General features: G+C 41.5%; 1 protein-coding gene across 1 annotated transcript in view; it reads left to right on the top strand.

Moving 5' to 3' along the window:
* DNMBP (dynamin binding protein) overlaps positions 1-12,225 on the top strand; it is a 112,119-nt gene that overhangs the window by 60,670 nt on the left and 39,224 nt on the right. Inside the window, exons 4-7 of the mRNA XM_006831463.1 lie at positions 1,448-1,641; positions 2,446-2,545; positions 9,833-9,980; positions 11,742-11,759. Of these exons, the coding sequence (XP_006831526.1) occupies positions 1,448-1,641; positions 2,446-2,545; positions 9,833-9,980; positions 11,742-11,759 (460 nt within the window). The remainder of the gene's footprint in view (positions 1-1,447; positions 1,642-2,445; positions 2,546-9,832; positions 9,981-11,741; positions 11,760-12,225) is intronic.

Genomic DNA, 12,225 nt, shown 5'->3' with positions numbered 1-12,225 from the left:
TATTCTTGTAATCATATTCAAACTTATATGAGGGAGCTTTACAAAGTTTTTGGGAAAATTCCATTGTTGTTTATTCCATTTTTTCCCATGAACTTTTTAAAGCCTCCCCTCCCCCTTTACCAAATTTGTATTTTTATAGGATGTGGTGCTGTAGGATCAGCACTGGACTGCAAACCACATCAGGACAGCAGTTCATATCCCACGGCTGCTTCTTGGAAACCCTATACAGGGTCGCTATGAGTCAGAAGCACTTGAAGGCACTTTACAAGCAACAGTAAAAGAATTTCAAATAAAGCCGAGATTGCTTCCCTGTCAGAGTTTTAGTCATTTATTAGTATTTAATGCTTATTTAAAATGAACAAATGCTGCCTCATTCTTATTATGAAGAACAGCAAGTCAGAATCTTGAACCACCCTCGGGAACTGAACTCTTTAGTTTTTGGGGGGAAAATGAACAACTGTCTTGTCATGTGCATTGTAAAAGCGAATTACAAGATCAGGTAACTATAGAACAAGTGATAAGAGAGATGGTTTTGTTTTTACATTTTTAGAATCATGGAGTCTCATTTTATAGAGGTCCTTTTCATAGAAAATACCCTAAACCAAAAAAAATCCATATTTGCAGTACATTTGTGTCTATCTTTTAGGACATTTGAAGTCTTCACTAGTGCTTTGATAGGGGAATACAAGAATGTTTGCTATTTTATTGTGCGAGGGGACTTCAGAAAGTTCATGGGAAATTTTCATTACCTTTTAATTCTATTTTTCCACAAACTTTTTGTAGCCCCTGCATATACTAATGTTAATCAGCCATGAGAGTGACTGAAGCCTGATGGGTCCTGCGTTCCCCTCAGATGGGTGATCACCGTCTCTTGTCTTCCCCTTTTGTGTACACCTCATTATTTCCCATGACAGTATTTCTTTTTAATAGACTATTTTTAGAGAAGTTTTAGATTTACAGAAAAACTGCATAGAGAGTACAGAGAGTTTCCATATACTGTTTCTCTTCCAACCACAATAGTCTTTTTAACGTGCTGTATTAGGGATTTTCATTTTCAGCTTGGGGTTCTGCCGCTGCGCTCCTGGAATAAGTTTTATAGCGCATTAGGTGAGAGCAGGTCTTCATAAAGGACCGCAGTTCTTTCAAAGGAATCTTACAAGGAGATTGTAGACTCTTGATTTGTCCTCTTAAAATGGGCTAGCTCCTACTCCTTTACAGGACAGTTTCTAGAAATGGTATTGCACAAGATCAGAGAATTTCTCTCCATAGGTTTCTGAGCGCTTCATCTGTTCATGTCTGGAATTGCTGTGTGGGATTAGTTTTCCCTGTGGTTGCCAATGATGAGACCTTTGGTTCCCAAGGAACATACTCTTTTCAGAAACTCAAACTATGCAAGAGTTCTGTTTTCACACCCAGAATTACTGACCAGTTCACTTTTCCCTTCTAGAAATGACCCTCCTGTCATCCCAGTCTTCATCACTGGTGGCCCCTTCTGTGTCTGTGTCCACTGAAAACCCACAGCAGAGGATGTTGGAGAAGAGAACCAAGGTTGTGGAGGAACTTCTCCAGACAGAAAAAGACTACATCCGGGATCTGGAAATGTGTATTGACCGCATCATGGTACCCCTGCAGCAGGCACAGGTGGGGACTATTAGAAGGTTAGCTTTTCTTCAGGAGGTGGTCTTCCAAGCTTATGGATATGAGAGCTTTCACCACAGAGATTTATTGGATTATAAATAAAGACTTTATCTGCTGCGCCTGCCTTTAATTCAAGGGTCTCAGAATGTATATCAGCAGTTTAAGCCTTAAGCCTCCTATCTTGTCCACATTAACTTACCAGACTTACTGCAAGAACTCCCAGGAGATTCCCTATTTCTGTGGTTTCTGAAAACTTGGGAGCAGTTGTAGGGAGTCTACATGGTTGCTTTATTGGGAAGACCGTGTGATAATATAATGAAGTCTGGGGATAATGGGTTATCTAGTGGCTCTGATACTTGATTGTAATTTCATTCATTTGCTCAGGGAACTCTTAACCATGTGTACATGCTAGGATCTTCCTAGATGCTGGAGACTGTGTCTTAATAAAGACAGTAAATGCCTTTATTACCTGTGGACTCTTGGAGCAATCACTCCCAAGTTCTTCTGTAGGAAGTGGCCAGTGCCATCCAATTTTTTGTGCTACATGGGTATTTCTAGCATAATTGTAGACCAGATTGGTTCTGTACTCAGTTTGTTAAGGTTGTGCAGAAAGTAGTTGGATCTAGGTCAAAGGGTGACGCTAAAGATGATGTTAGATGTTTTCATTCTGCAGATAACATGAGGGAGAAGTGAAGAAGATGACCTTGAGCAACTTTTGTAAAGTCTTTGCAGAGATGTTTCTGGTGTGAGTGATTATGGCATTAATTTCATATTCACACAGCTTTATGTTTTGCTTCCCTTTCTCAGGTCCCGAACATTGATTTTGAGGGTCTTTTTGGAAACATGCAGATGGTGATTAAGGTCTCGAAGCAATTACTGGTTACTCTGGAAAACAGCAGTACTGTAGGTATGAACCTCCTGCTGGTCTGTCAGAAGCAGCTTTACAAACTCCACTGAAGGGAAGAAGGTCTTTCGTGGTACTGAGTATATATACTAGGAAAAGGAAGTTTTCGTTTTGAGTTCAGAGGTCATGTGCCCCTCTGCTGCTCTGAGGTGAATGACTGATGATTGCAGTCTGGGATCATCCATTCAGTGGGTCAAACTCAGCATAAATATTTTTTAATAAAATGGAAAATACCAGAATGCACTGCAAGTAATAAGCATAATAACTATTTTTTTGAAACTTTTCTTTCAAGTCTATGCATATGTATACTGAGTTGTAATTTTAAAGGTATTTGTGGGAGTCATTGTCAGAAATGCTTTAAAAGCAAACATCTGGTTCGTTATGTTTGCTGTGAATCAGAACCGACTTGACGGCACTTAGCAACACCCTTAGCAACACCCGTTCTTTATGAATTAGGACAATAGTAGTTATCCACTGCTGTGTAACAAATTAGCACGAACACGTATCTTCTCAGGTTTTGTGGGTCAGGAGCTGGGCGTGGCATGGCAGGCTACTTTTGGCTCAGGGTCTCGGGAGGTTGCAGCAAGTTGTTGGCCTGGGCTTCGGTCATCTGGGACTTGAGGATCTGCTCCCAGGAAAGATCATTCACATGAATGTTGTAGGTCCCAGTTCCTTTGTCATGTCAGCTCTTCCTGACATGGCCTCCACTTTTCCCAGAGTAAGTGCCCTTGATGGTCGACGCAGAAATAGCACACCATCACTTCTATCATAATCACGTGCAGGCCACTCATGGTACAGTTGGGATGGCTCTACATCCTACCATTTTGCTATTTTATTTGGGATCAAAGTAGCATAGTGGCGGCCACCACTCCGTCTTTCCCACTACATACTCGACAGCATCCAACAGCATGGAGCACGCCCGCATTCTCCAGGGCTCCTCCAACAAATTTATTATTTCGCATTGGCCACAAGTGGGTCACCTGCATGAAAAGGAATGGGGTCATCAGTGGTGCTGACTTAGCCCCAGAAGCCTGTGTCTGAGTCACAGACACAGAGAAGTGGACAGAAGAACCAAGTCCAGCCCCTGGCCATCTGAAGGAAGATAACAGATAGTGCAGTCATGTTAATGTTTCTTGAGTATTTCCTATATACTAAGCACTCTTTCAGTTGTTGCCTACACAAACCCATGAGGTTTAGGTATTATTCATCTTATTTTACAGAGAAGGCAACTTAGACGCAGAGGCAAAGTAATTTGCCCAAGGTCACATGGTTAATAATTGATGTTGTTTTTGTTGAGTGCTGTGGAGTCGACCCTGTGTAGAGTTTCCAAGGAGCAGCTGGTAAGCTTGAACTACTGAACTCATGGCTCAAACTGACTTTGCAGTCCAGCATTATCTCATAGTGCCACACCAGGGCTGCAGTAATTGCTCGGACTAGCAGTCAAACTGTGCAGAATTCAACTAGGCATCCAGCGCTGTGCTAGACACTTTATGAAATGGTAGAGAAATGAGCCTGGGGTCCTTGCACTTAGTCTCACCTGAAAGGTCAGGGAGATTTCGGAAAGAGAAGTGTGTAGGGGGAAGACGCAGTTAGATGGTAGCACAATGCTGGCAACTTCAGCCTTGTTCATTCAGAAGGCCAGGCAGTGCATCAAACAGGAAATTAACAAAGGGGGTTTGAACACTGCTGAGGGATGCTTGTGGAAGCAAATTAAAGCTCTTTTGAACCATTAGCAAAGGGCAGATGGATGTGAATTGTATAAGCTTCCCTAGAAAGGTTTTTGTTTTGTTTGTTTGAATTTACTTTATTTAAGAAATTTTAAATTTAACTTATTTTTAATACATTCACATGGTACAAAGATACAACAGATATTAAATGAACAGTCTCCTACCCATCCCCTGGCTGCCCCCGCTGCCCCAGTTTTTCACAACCAGTGTTACCCAGTTAGTCTCCTTCCAGAGATAATTTATTATACCAACAACAGCATTTTTCCCTCTATCTTAGCTCCCCACCCCATTTTTTAAAAATCACACAAATGGTAGCACTCTATTCAAATTGTTCTGCACTTAGCTTTTTTCTCTCAACAGTAGGCCTTCCAAGTGGTTTGTATGCTCAGTAAGAGAGAAAGGAAAAAATGTAAAGGATGTCAAAGACGATGAGTAGATGTTGGGGAAAGCGGCATTGAATTAAATCGAGAGGGATTCTAGTCTAGCCTGAACAGGGTCTGGTGGGAAGGGAAGGAATGTTAAGTATTGTAGGCTTGAATGAGTTCGAAGATGAAGAGGACCAGGAGACCCTGAATATATAAATAAAGCCTAAGGGAATTGCTTTTAAATTATTTTAAACTTACCCTACAGAAATAAACATTTTACATAATAACTCAGTCCACATGTTTGTAGGTGGATGGGTGTAAGATACATGCATATACAAGTATAACTGAAACAAGGTCATGAGACAGTGCGTTCAGGTATTTTCTTTTCTATGCCATTCTCTAAGGAACCCTGGAAGTTCAGTGGGTTATACATTAGGCTGCTAATCACAGGGTCAGCAGTTTGAGTTCACCAGCCGGTCTGAGGGAGAAAGATGAGACAGTCTGTTCTTGTGACGATTCTTATAGCCTCGGAAACCTTATCCAGGGTCACTGTGAGTCGGAACGGACTGCACAGCACACAGTAGGGTCACGATGAGTCAGAAGGGACGGGACAGCACGCGGCAGCTTGCCATTCTAGTTCGTAATTTTAACAAGTGCTGATCATGACCCATGATCTAGGATTCATGACTCATCTCATGGGTGTGTTGCAGGTTGAAAGACACAATTAAGATACAGCTATGCTGGCTTGTGGTTGATCCAGAATAGTCACTGTCAGGAAAGTTGACGGGCAGTGAGTCAAGCCAAGCGATCTGTCATTGTGCCGTTTCTAAGAATGCTGGAAAGAAATAGTGTCAACTCGTTACCACAGGCTTTGCCGTTGAATCCATTCAAATTCCTGGTGACTCTTTAAGACAGAGCAGAACTACCCCATAGGGTTTTCTACACAGCATCGTGGTCACGAGTCGGGTTGCTAACCTGAAGGTCAGCAGTTCGAAACGACCAGCTGTTCCGCAAGAGAAAGATGAGACTTTCTGCTCCCGTAAAGATTTACAGCTTCAGAAACCCTGAACTGATTCCATGGCACAGAACCACCACCACCACCCACCAATCCGTACAGAAGCAGACAGCCTTGTCCTTCTCCTCTGGGAGTGGCTGGTGTGGCGAATTAACCTTTTGGTTAGCAGCTGAGCACTTAAACACTGTGTCGCCAAGGCTCCTGGGAAATAGCGTTGTTGTTGTTGTTAAGTGTCATTGAGTTGGTTCCAACTCATACAGACCCTGTATAGGATTTCTGAGTGGCTGGTGGGTCTGAACTGCTGACCATACAGTTCAAAGTGACTTTGTGGACCAGGCCTTTATCCTATAGCACCACACAAGGAAGGGATAATATAGACAGGCAAATGCCATCTATCAGTTTCTTATTGGGGGGATTGTAAGATTTGTATTACGGTTTTTAAATGAATTATTCAAATCTTTGTAAAACATATGCCATTCGGGCTGTTACCATGACATCTCTTTATAATTTATCTTCTGCCTTCTGCTTGCATCATTCTCACAGCTACAGATGTCAGTAAATTATATATTGTGTATTAATCTTTCTTTATATCCATTTTTTCCCAGGATTGATACCATGGCTAAAAACTGCTTTCTGTGTTTAATTTAAAATAAGAACTTCCTGAGTCAATAATTATAAATGGTCTTCCGTTAAGTTGTAAGAAGTTACATTCTAAAAAAATTTACAAAGCATTTTAGTGACTCATAATCTAGTTTAGTAAAACACTGTAGTAAATTGGAGGCATTTTAGATGAAGAAACAAGTAGTCAATTATAATAATTATTGAAGACTCAAGTGTTAATTCACTTTTATATCTCTTAATCTGATGACATAATATTTTCACTCAGCCAATGAGATAAAATCAGATACTATGGTGGAAAGAATCTCAAATTCTCCCTCATTAAACTTTATATTCTCTGAAGCCAGGGATATGCCTTACTTTATATGTCCGTAGCACTGGTAGTATCGTGGTTACGAGTTGGGCTGCTAACCTCAAGGTCAACAGTTTGAAACTATCAGCCATTTCATAGGAGAAAGACAAGGCTTTCTGCTCCTGTAAAGATATATAGCCTCAGAAACCCTATGCAGGGTCGCTGTGAGTCGGAACCAACTTCACAGCACACCACCACCTCCACTATGTCAGGTTGGTAGGTTTTATTGTTGTTGTTAAATGCCGTCGAGTCAGTTTCAACCCATAGCGATCCTGTATAGGGTTTCTGAGAAGCGGCTGGTGAGCTTGAACCACTGACCTTGCAGATCAAACCGATTTTGTAATCCAGCGAATTTACCCACAGTGCCACACCAGGACTCCTGGTAGGTGTAGAGACGTTCAGTAAATAGCCACTGAATAAATACATTTAGCTTAATTTGTTTTCATGTCATTTAGAAAGGAGTGAAAGTAAAACACCAAATATCCTGTTAACTCAGCAGTATTGTTTTCATTATCAACAAAGCACACCAGTTTGTAGATTACCTTTTATGTTTTATTAATGGTGGCATATACCAAAAATGTAATACATACCAATTACCTTTAGCCCTTTATAAACAGTCTTAAGTACTTTTTTTTTTACAAACACAATTCATACTGTCAAGCTATACAAAAAGCTAAAACAGAAAAATAGGATTTTTAAAAAATAAAATGCATAAAAACTTAATATATTGTGATGGGACACTGAGCTGGCTTTTAACATTCTAATTATAACTAAATACAGACCTTTACCAAGAGGCTGATAATTCTACAAAGTCCTTCTAAGAGAAGATTTATGATTAATGGCCAGATTAGCATACCCAAACTTTTACATTGTTTAATATATATATATATTTGGAGTCCATAAATACAAGTAGAAGATTATAAAACTTTCTTAGATACACAAAAATCTTTTGAAAAATTAAGTATTCAGATTGCCTTAAAGATCCATTTCTTGAATTGAAAATTGCCGAGGCCTCCAAATATTACCTTTTCCTGTCTTCGCTGCCTGGATTGATCTGGAGGCCAGACTGCACCTTCCTGCAGGCCTTCTCCTTCCTGCAGGCCTTCTCTTTAATGGCATCACTGGCACATATCTTTGATGTTTCCTAAATACAGTGACAATCGAGACATTTTTACAGCTGTCACTGTATCTCTAAGATCCAAAGAATAAAGGTTGGTATTTGGCGGTGTTTAATATCTGGATGCTTCAGAAGGGTATCAAGTTCTTATTTGGCCACAACCGTTCTTAATCTACCCCTACTATCAAAGACAAAAATAATGGCTTGTCCTTTATATTAGTGTTCCCAGAGATTTCTGTATTCTCCTTGTCCTGACATTCAAAAGACTGTAGCAGACAAGCTGGATGATTTGAACTTTTCTGTGTTGAATCCTGTTGTTGGAACTATAGAGATTGAGCATTTGAAGGTATAAGCTTGCTAATGATTGTTATTTTGCCACTGTTGTCCAGCCCAAGGCACAAAACATGAAACTTTCTTCTTCAGGCCAAGCAAGCGTGACAGTTTGTCTAGCAAGCCTGTTGTTGTTATTGTTAAGTGCTGTCAAGTTGGTTCTGACCCATAGTAACCCTGTAGAGGGTTTCCAAGGAGTGGTTGGTGAGCTTGAGCCACCTACCTTAGGGTTCAAACTGACTTTGCAGTCCAGCCCATTAACCCACAGTGCCGCACCAGGACTCCCAACAATTCCATAATGTAATTCAGATATTTACAAAGCAACCATATCCAGATCTGTGACTGAAATCTGGTTGGTGGGGTCCCTCAACCTCCCTTTTTAAACTGACATTGGCAGGAAGGACCCCTGGTCTCAGGCAGTTCAGTGAACTGCTCTATTAGTTTCTGACGTCTCTCATCATATCTTTAATTATGATGGCTATCAGCCCACATGTTCCATTTGTTAGAGGCCTGGTGGCACTCTAGGATAAGCACTGGACTACTGACTATAGATTGGCAGTTGAAGCCCATCAGCTGCTATGCAGGAGAAAGATGAGGGTCTCTGCTTCCTGATTTACAGCCTTGGAAGCTCTGTAGAGGGCCATTATGATTTGGAATCAACTCAGTGGCAGTAAGTTTTTAGTTTTTTTGTTAAGTGCATATGTTATTATAGCATAAATTGGCCTTTTTATTTTTAACGTATGGTGGTGGTGGTGGTTATGTGCCATGGAGTTGATTCTGACTCATAGCCACCCTGCATAGCATTTCCGAGAAGCAGCTGGTGAGCTTGAATTCCCAACCTTGTAGTATAAAAAAACTTGGCAGGCCAGCACATTAAACCACAGTGCCACACCAGGACTCATTTTTAATGTATGTTGTTGTTGTTGTTAAGTGCCATCGAGTCGGTTCCGACCCATAGTGACCCTGTACAGGGTTTCCGAGTGTGTAAATCTTTACAGGAGTAGAAAGCCTCGTCTTTCTCCCGCAGAGCGGCTGGTAGTTTCAAACCGCTGGCCTTAAGGTTCGCAGCCCGATTCGTAACCACTACGCTACCAGAGCTCCTTTGTCATTCTATGTATATTGAATTTATGCACAAAGAAAAGGTTGGAACCTATTTGCCATAGAAGAATCTCTTTAGCTCTGTGGGGATTCTCCTGGGAATCAGCAAGCTGAAGGGTCTTTGCAAGGTGCCTATCACTTGCCCGGTAAGGAGGATGCTTATAAATGCCTAACTCTGGCTGGCTGAATGGGTGCAGAACCTCTGCTGCAGAAACCAGGTGTTTTGTACAAGCTCCAAATCTTGTTTAGAAAACTGAAAAATACATAAATGGTCTTTTGACTTTTGCTTCAAGTAAGTAGAACTTTTAAGCTGTCACCAGGGAATGTCTTTGTGTGGAAATCACTTTTTCTTGTGATGGAATGTCAAGTTTGGACCAGTCACTGGAGAAGGATATCATGTTTGGTAAGGTGGAGGGTCAGAGAAAAACAGGAAGACCCCCAACCAGATGGATTGGCCAAGTGGCAGCGTTGATGGACTCAAGCGTGGCAACAGTAGTGAGGTTGGCCCAGGATTGGGCAGTGTTTCGTTCTGCTGTGCATCTGACTTGATGGCACCTAACAATAGCAACAGCTATCTTATGTTTGGGGTCCTCAATTTAAGGACCTTAGAATTTAATTAAAGAGGAGAACGCTACTAAAAACATTATATGTTTGTTTATATTTCAAAGGAACTGCATTCCTTGATCACCGGGATGAGCTTGAGGAAACGTACAAGGCTTATTGCCAGAATCACGATGAGGCCATCTCACTGCTGGAAATCTACGAGAAGGATGAGAAGATCCTGAAGCATCTGCAGGACTCCTTGGCGGATCTGAAGTAAGAGATTTGACCATTTGTGTTCATCATAGCTCTAATTCTACCTTCTAGAAGTCACCCCATGTAGATGTGCAGACTTCTTAGAGCATTGATAGCACTATCTTATTTATTTATGTATACTTCAAACAAAAGTGATGTCGCACTGTATAATCTGTGTCACTAGCCCCATTCTCCTAATAGGTCCTGGGAATGCTAAGTGGTTTGGTGATTGTACTTTTTTTTTTTTAACTTTTTATTATGAATTGAGTGACGGTTAGCAGACGAGATCAGCTTTACATTCAACAAACTACACACTTTGTTTCATCTCAGTGATTGCCACCCCCTCCCTGACAAACCGTTTTCTGACTTCTTCCCTGTGGCTTCCCTTTTACATCTTATATTTCACAAATGAACGAAACAAAAATATTTGTACACATAGAAAACAAAAATATATATATTCATGAAAAGTACTAAGGACATAGTCTGCAAGCCTGTCTCCTGCCCTCGCCTGTCTCCTGCCCTCAGGCACACAGCATTGCTCAGGCCATGGGCCTAGAGTCCACAGCCACCCTGTCTCCCCGCCATCACCTCAGCCACTGTCTCTGCTGTCACCACTTTTCTAGGTAGGATCGCCTGCTCATCTTTCTTCACAGTCCTGGGATCATCTGTCCTAAAATGAAGGACGAACTAATCCATCCTTTTAGTTACACATCTTCTACCATTACACTTGTGACCATCACAATTCATCCTGCTAACAGTTACTCACACTTAAATCATAAAATCCTGTCACCATTACTACCCGCCTCCTTTCACCAGCTCCATCTGGAAAAGGGCAAATCAATTCCATGGGGATTTCACCTTACCTCCCTTATTCTGAAACTGCACACTCATGAAAGCCAGCCACTTTGTGCCTTTATAGCCCCCATTGTTGATAGCCAATGTCTAGATTGCCTGTCCCCACCAACTCAGTGCATTGAGGGAACAAGCTTGATCCATGGTAAGAATCCTTCATTCTGGTCAGAATTTCGAGCAACTGCATCCATAAGTACTTACACTTTTATCCACTGAAAACTCACTCTTATCTGTACACACGAAGTATAAGTTAGCATTTTCAGGTACGAAGCTCCCAGAAAGATCGTTTTGGTTCTCCTGGTCTTCAGGAGGCTGGGTACAAGGTTGTGTAAGTGGCTCAGAGTGAAAGGAACCCTGATGACTTGGTAGTTAAAGCGCGCCCCTCTGGTCACCCACCACCACTCTGCAGGAGAAAGGTGTTCCCCGTCGGCTTACCCTATAGGACTACTCTACTCTGTCCTTACAGGGAAACTGAGTCACAATTGACTCAGTGGACATGGGTTTGGTTTCGGGGTCTTTTAAATCAAAGTAAAGTTAGGGGCTTATGCTGATGCTTTTTTTAAAGTAGTTTTTTAAGTAGATGGCTCACCATACAATCAACAACCATCAGTTAGCGTCAAGTCGATTCTGACTCATGGTGAGCCTATGTGTGTCAGAGTAGAACTGTGCTCCAGAGGCTAGTCAATGGATGCTGTTTTGGAAACAGATCACTAGGCATCTTTTCCAAGGCACCAGTAGGTGGACTTGAACTTCCAACCTTTCTGTTAGCAGTCGAATGAGTTAACCATTTGTACATATACGTATTCACACTTTCTCTCTTATCCCACGTGACTTCTGTACCCAGTTAATAGGTGTGCTCTGAGAATGTGGAAGTCAGCAGCATCTCTCTAATCCATTGTCTCTTTGCTTTTCATGTTGTCTGCCCTGTAGGAGCCTGTACAGTGAATGGTAAGTTCTCTTACTACCTGATGTACAAACTCATTTCTTCAATAGATGTTTCCTAATCCTTAATAGACTAGCTTTATTTTCTTCCTTTACAGACAGAAACATAGAAGTAGAATTCTCTTGCTGTATCTTTCTCCATAGCATTTGCCACCACATGTATATATTTGTTTGATTGTTTATTGCCCATCTCCTACTATCAGCGCAGGGGCTTTTTTGGTCTCTATTAAATCCCTAGAACCTGGAACAGTACCTTGTATTTATTGTTGTAGCTGTAGTTAAGTGCTTATCCTATAGCACCACATCAGAACTCCTTTTACTTATTGTTGTTAAGTGCTATTGAGTCATTTCCAACTCATAGCAACCCTGTACAGGGTTTCCAAGGAGCGGCAGGTGAGCTTGAACCACCGACTTTGTGGTTCAGACTGACCTGACGATCCAGTGCTTTATCCCACAGTGCTACACCAGGACT

The sequence above is a fragment of the Chrysochloris asiatica genome, unplaced genomic scaffold, assembly GCF_000296735.1.
Source record: "Chrysochloris asiatica unplaced genomic scaffold, ChrAsi1.0 scaffold00003, whole genome shotgun sequence".
Classification (NCBI taxonomy): domain Eukaryota; kingdom Metazoa; phylum Chordata; class Mammalia; order Afrosoricida; family Chrysochloridae; genus Chrysochloris; species Chrysochloris asiatica.
This window is presented reverse-complemented; position numbering and strand designations above follow the sequence as displayed.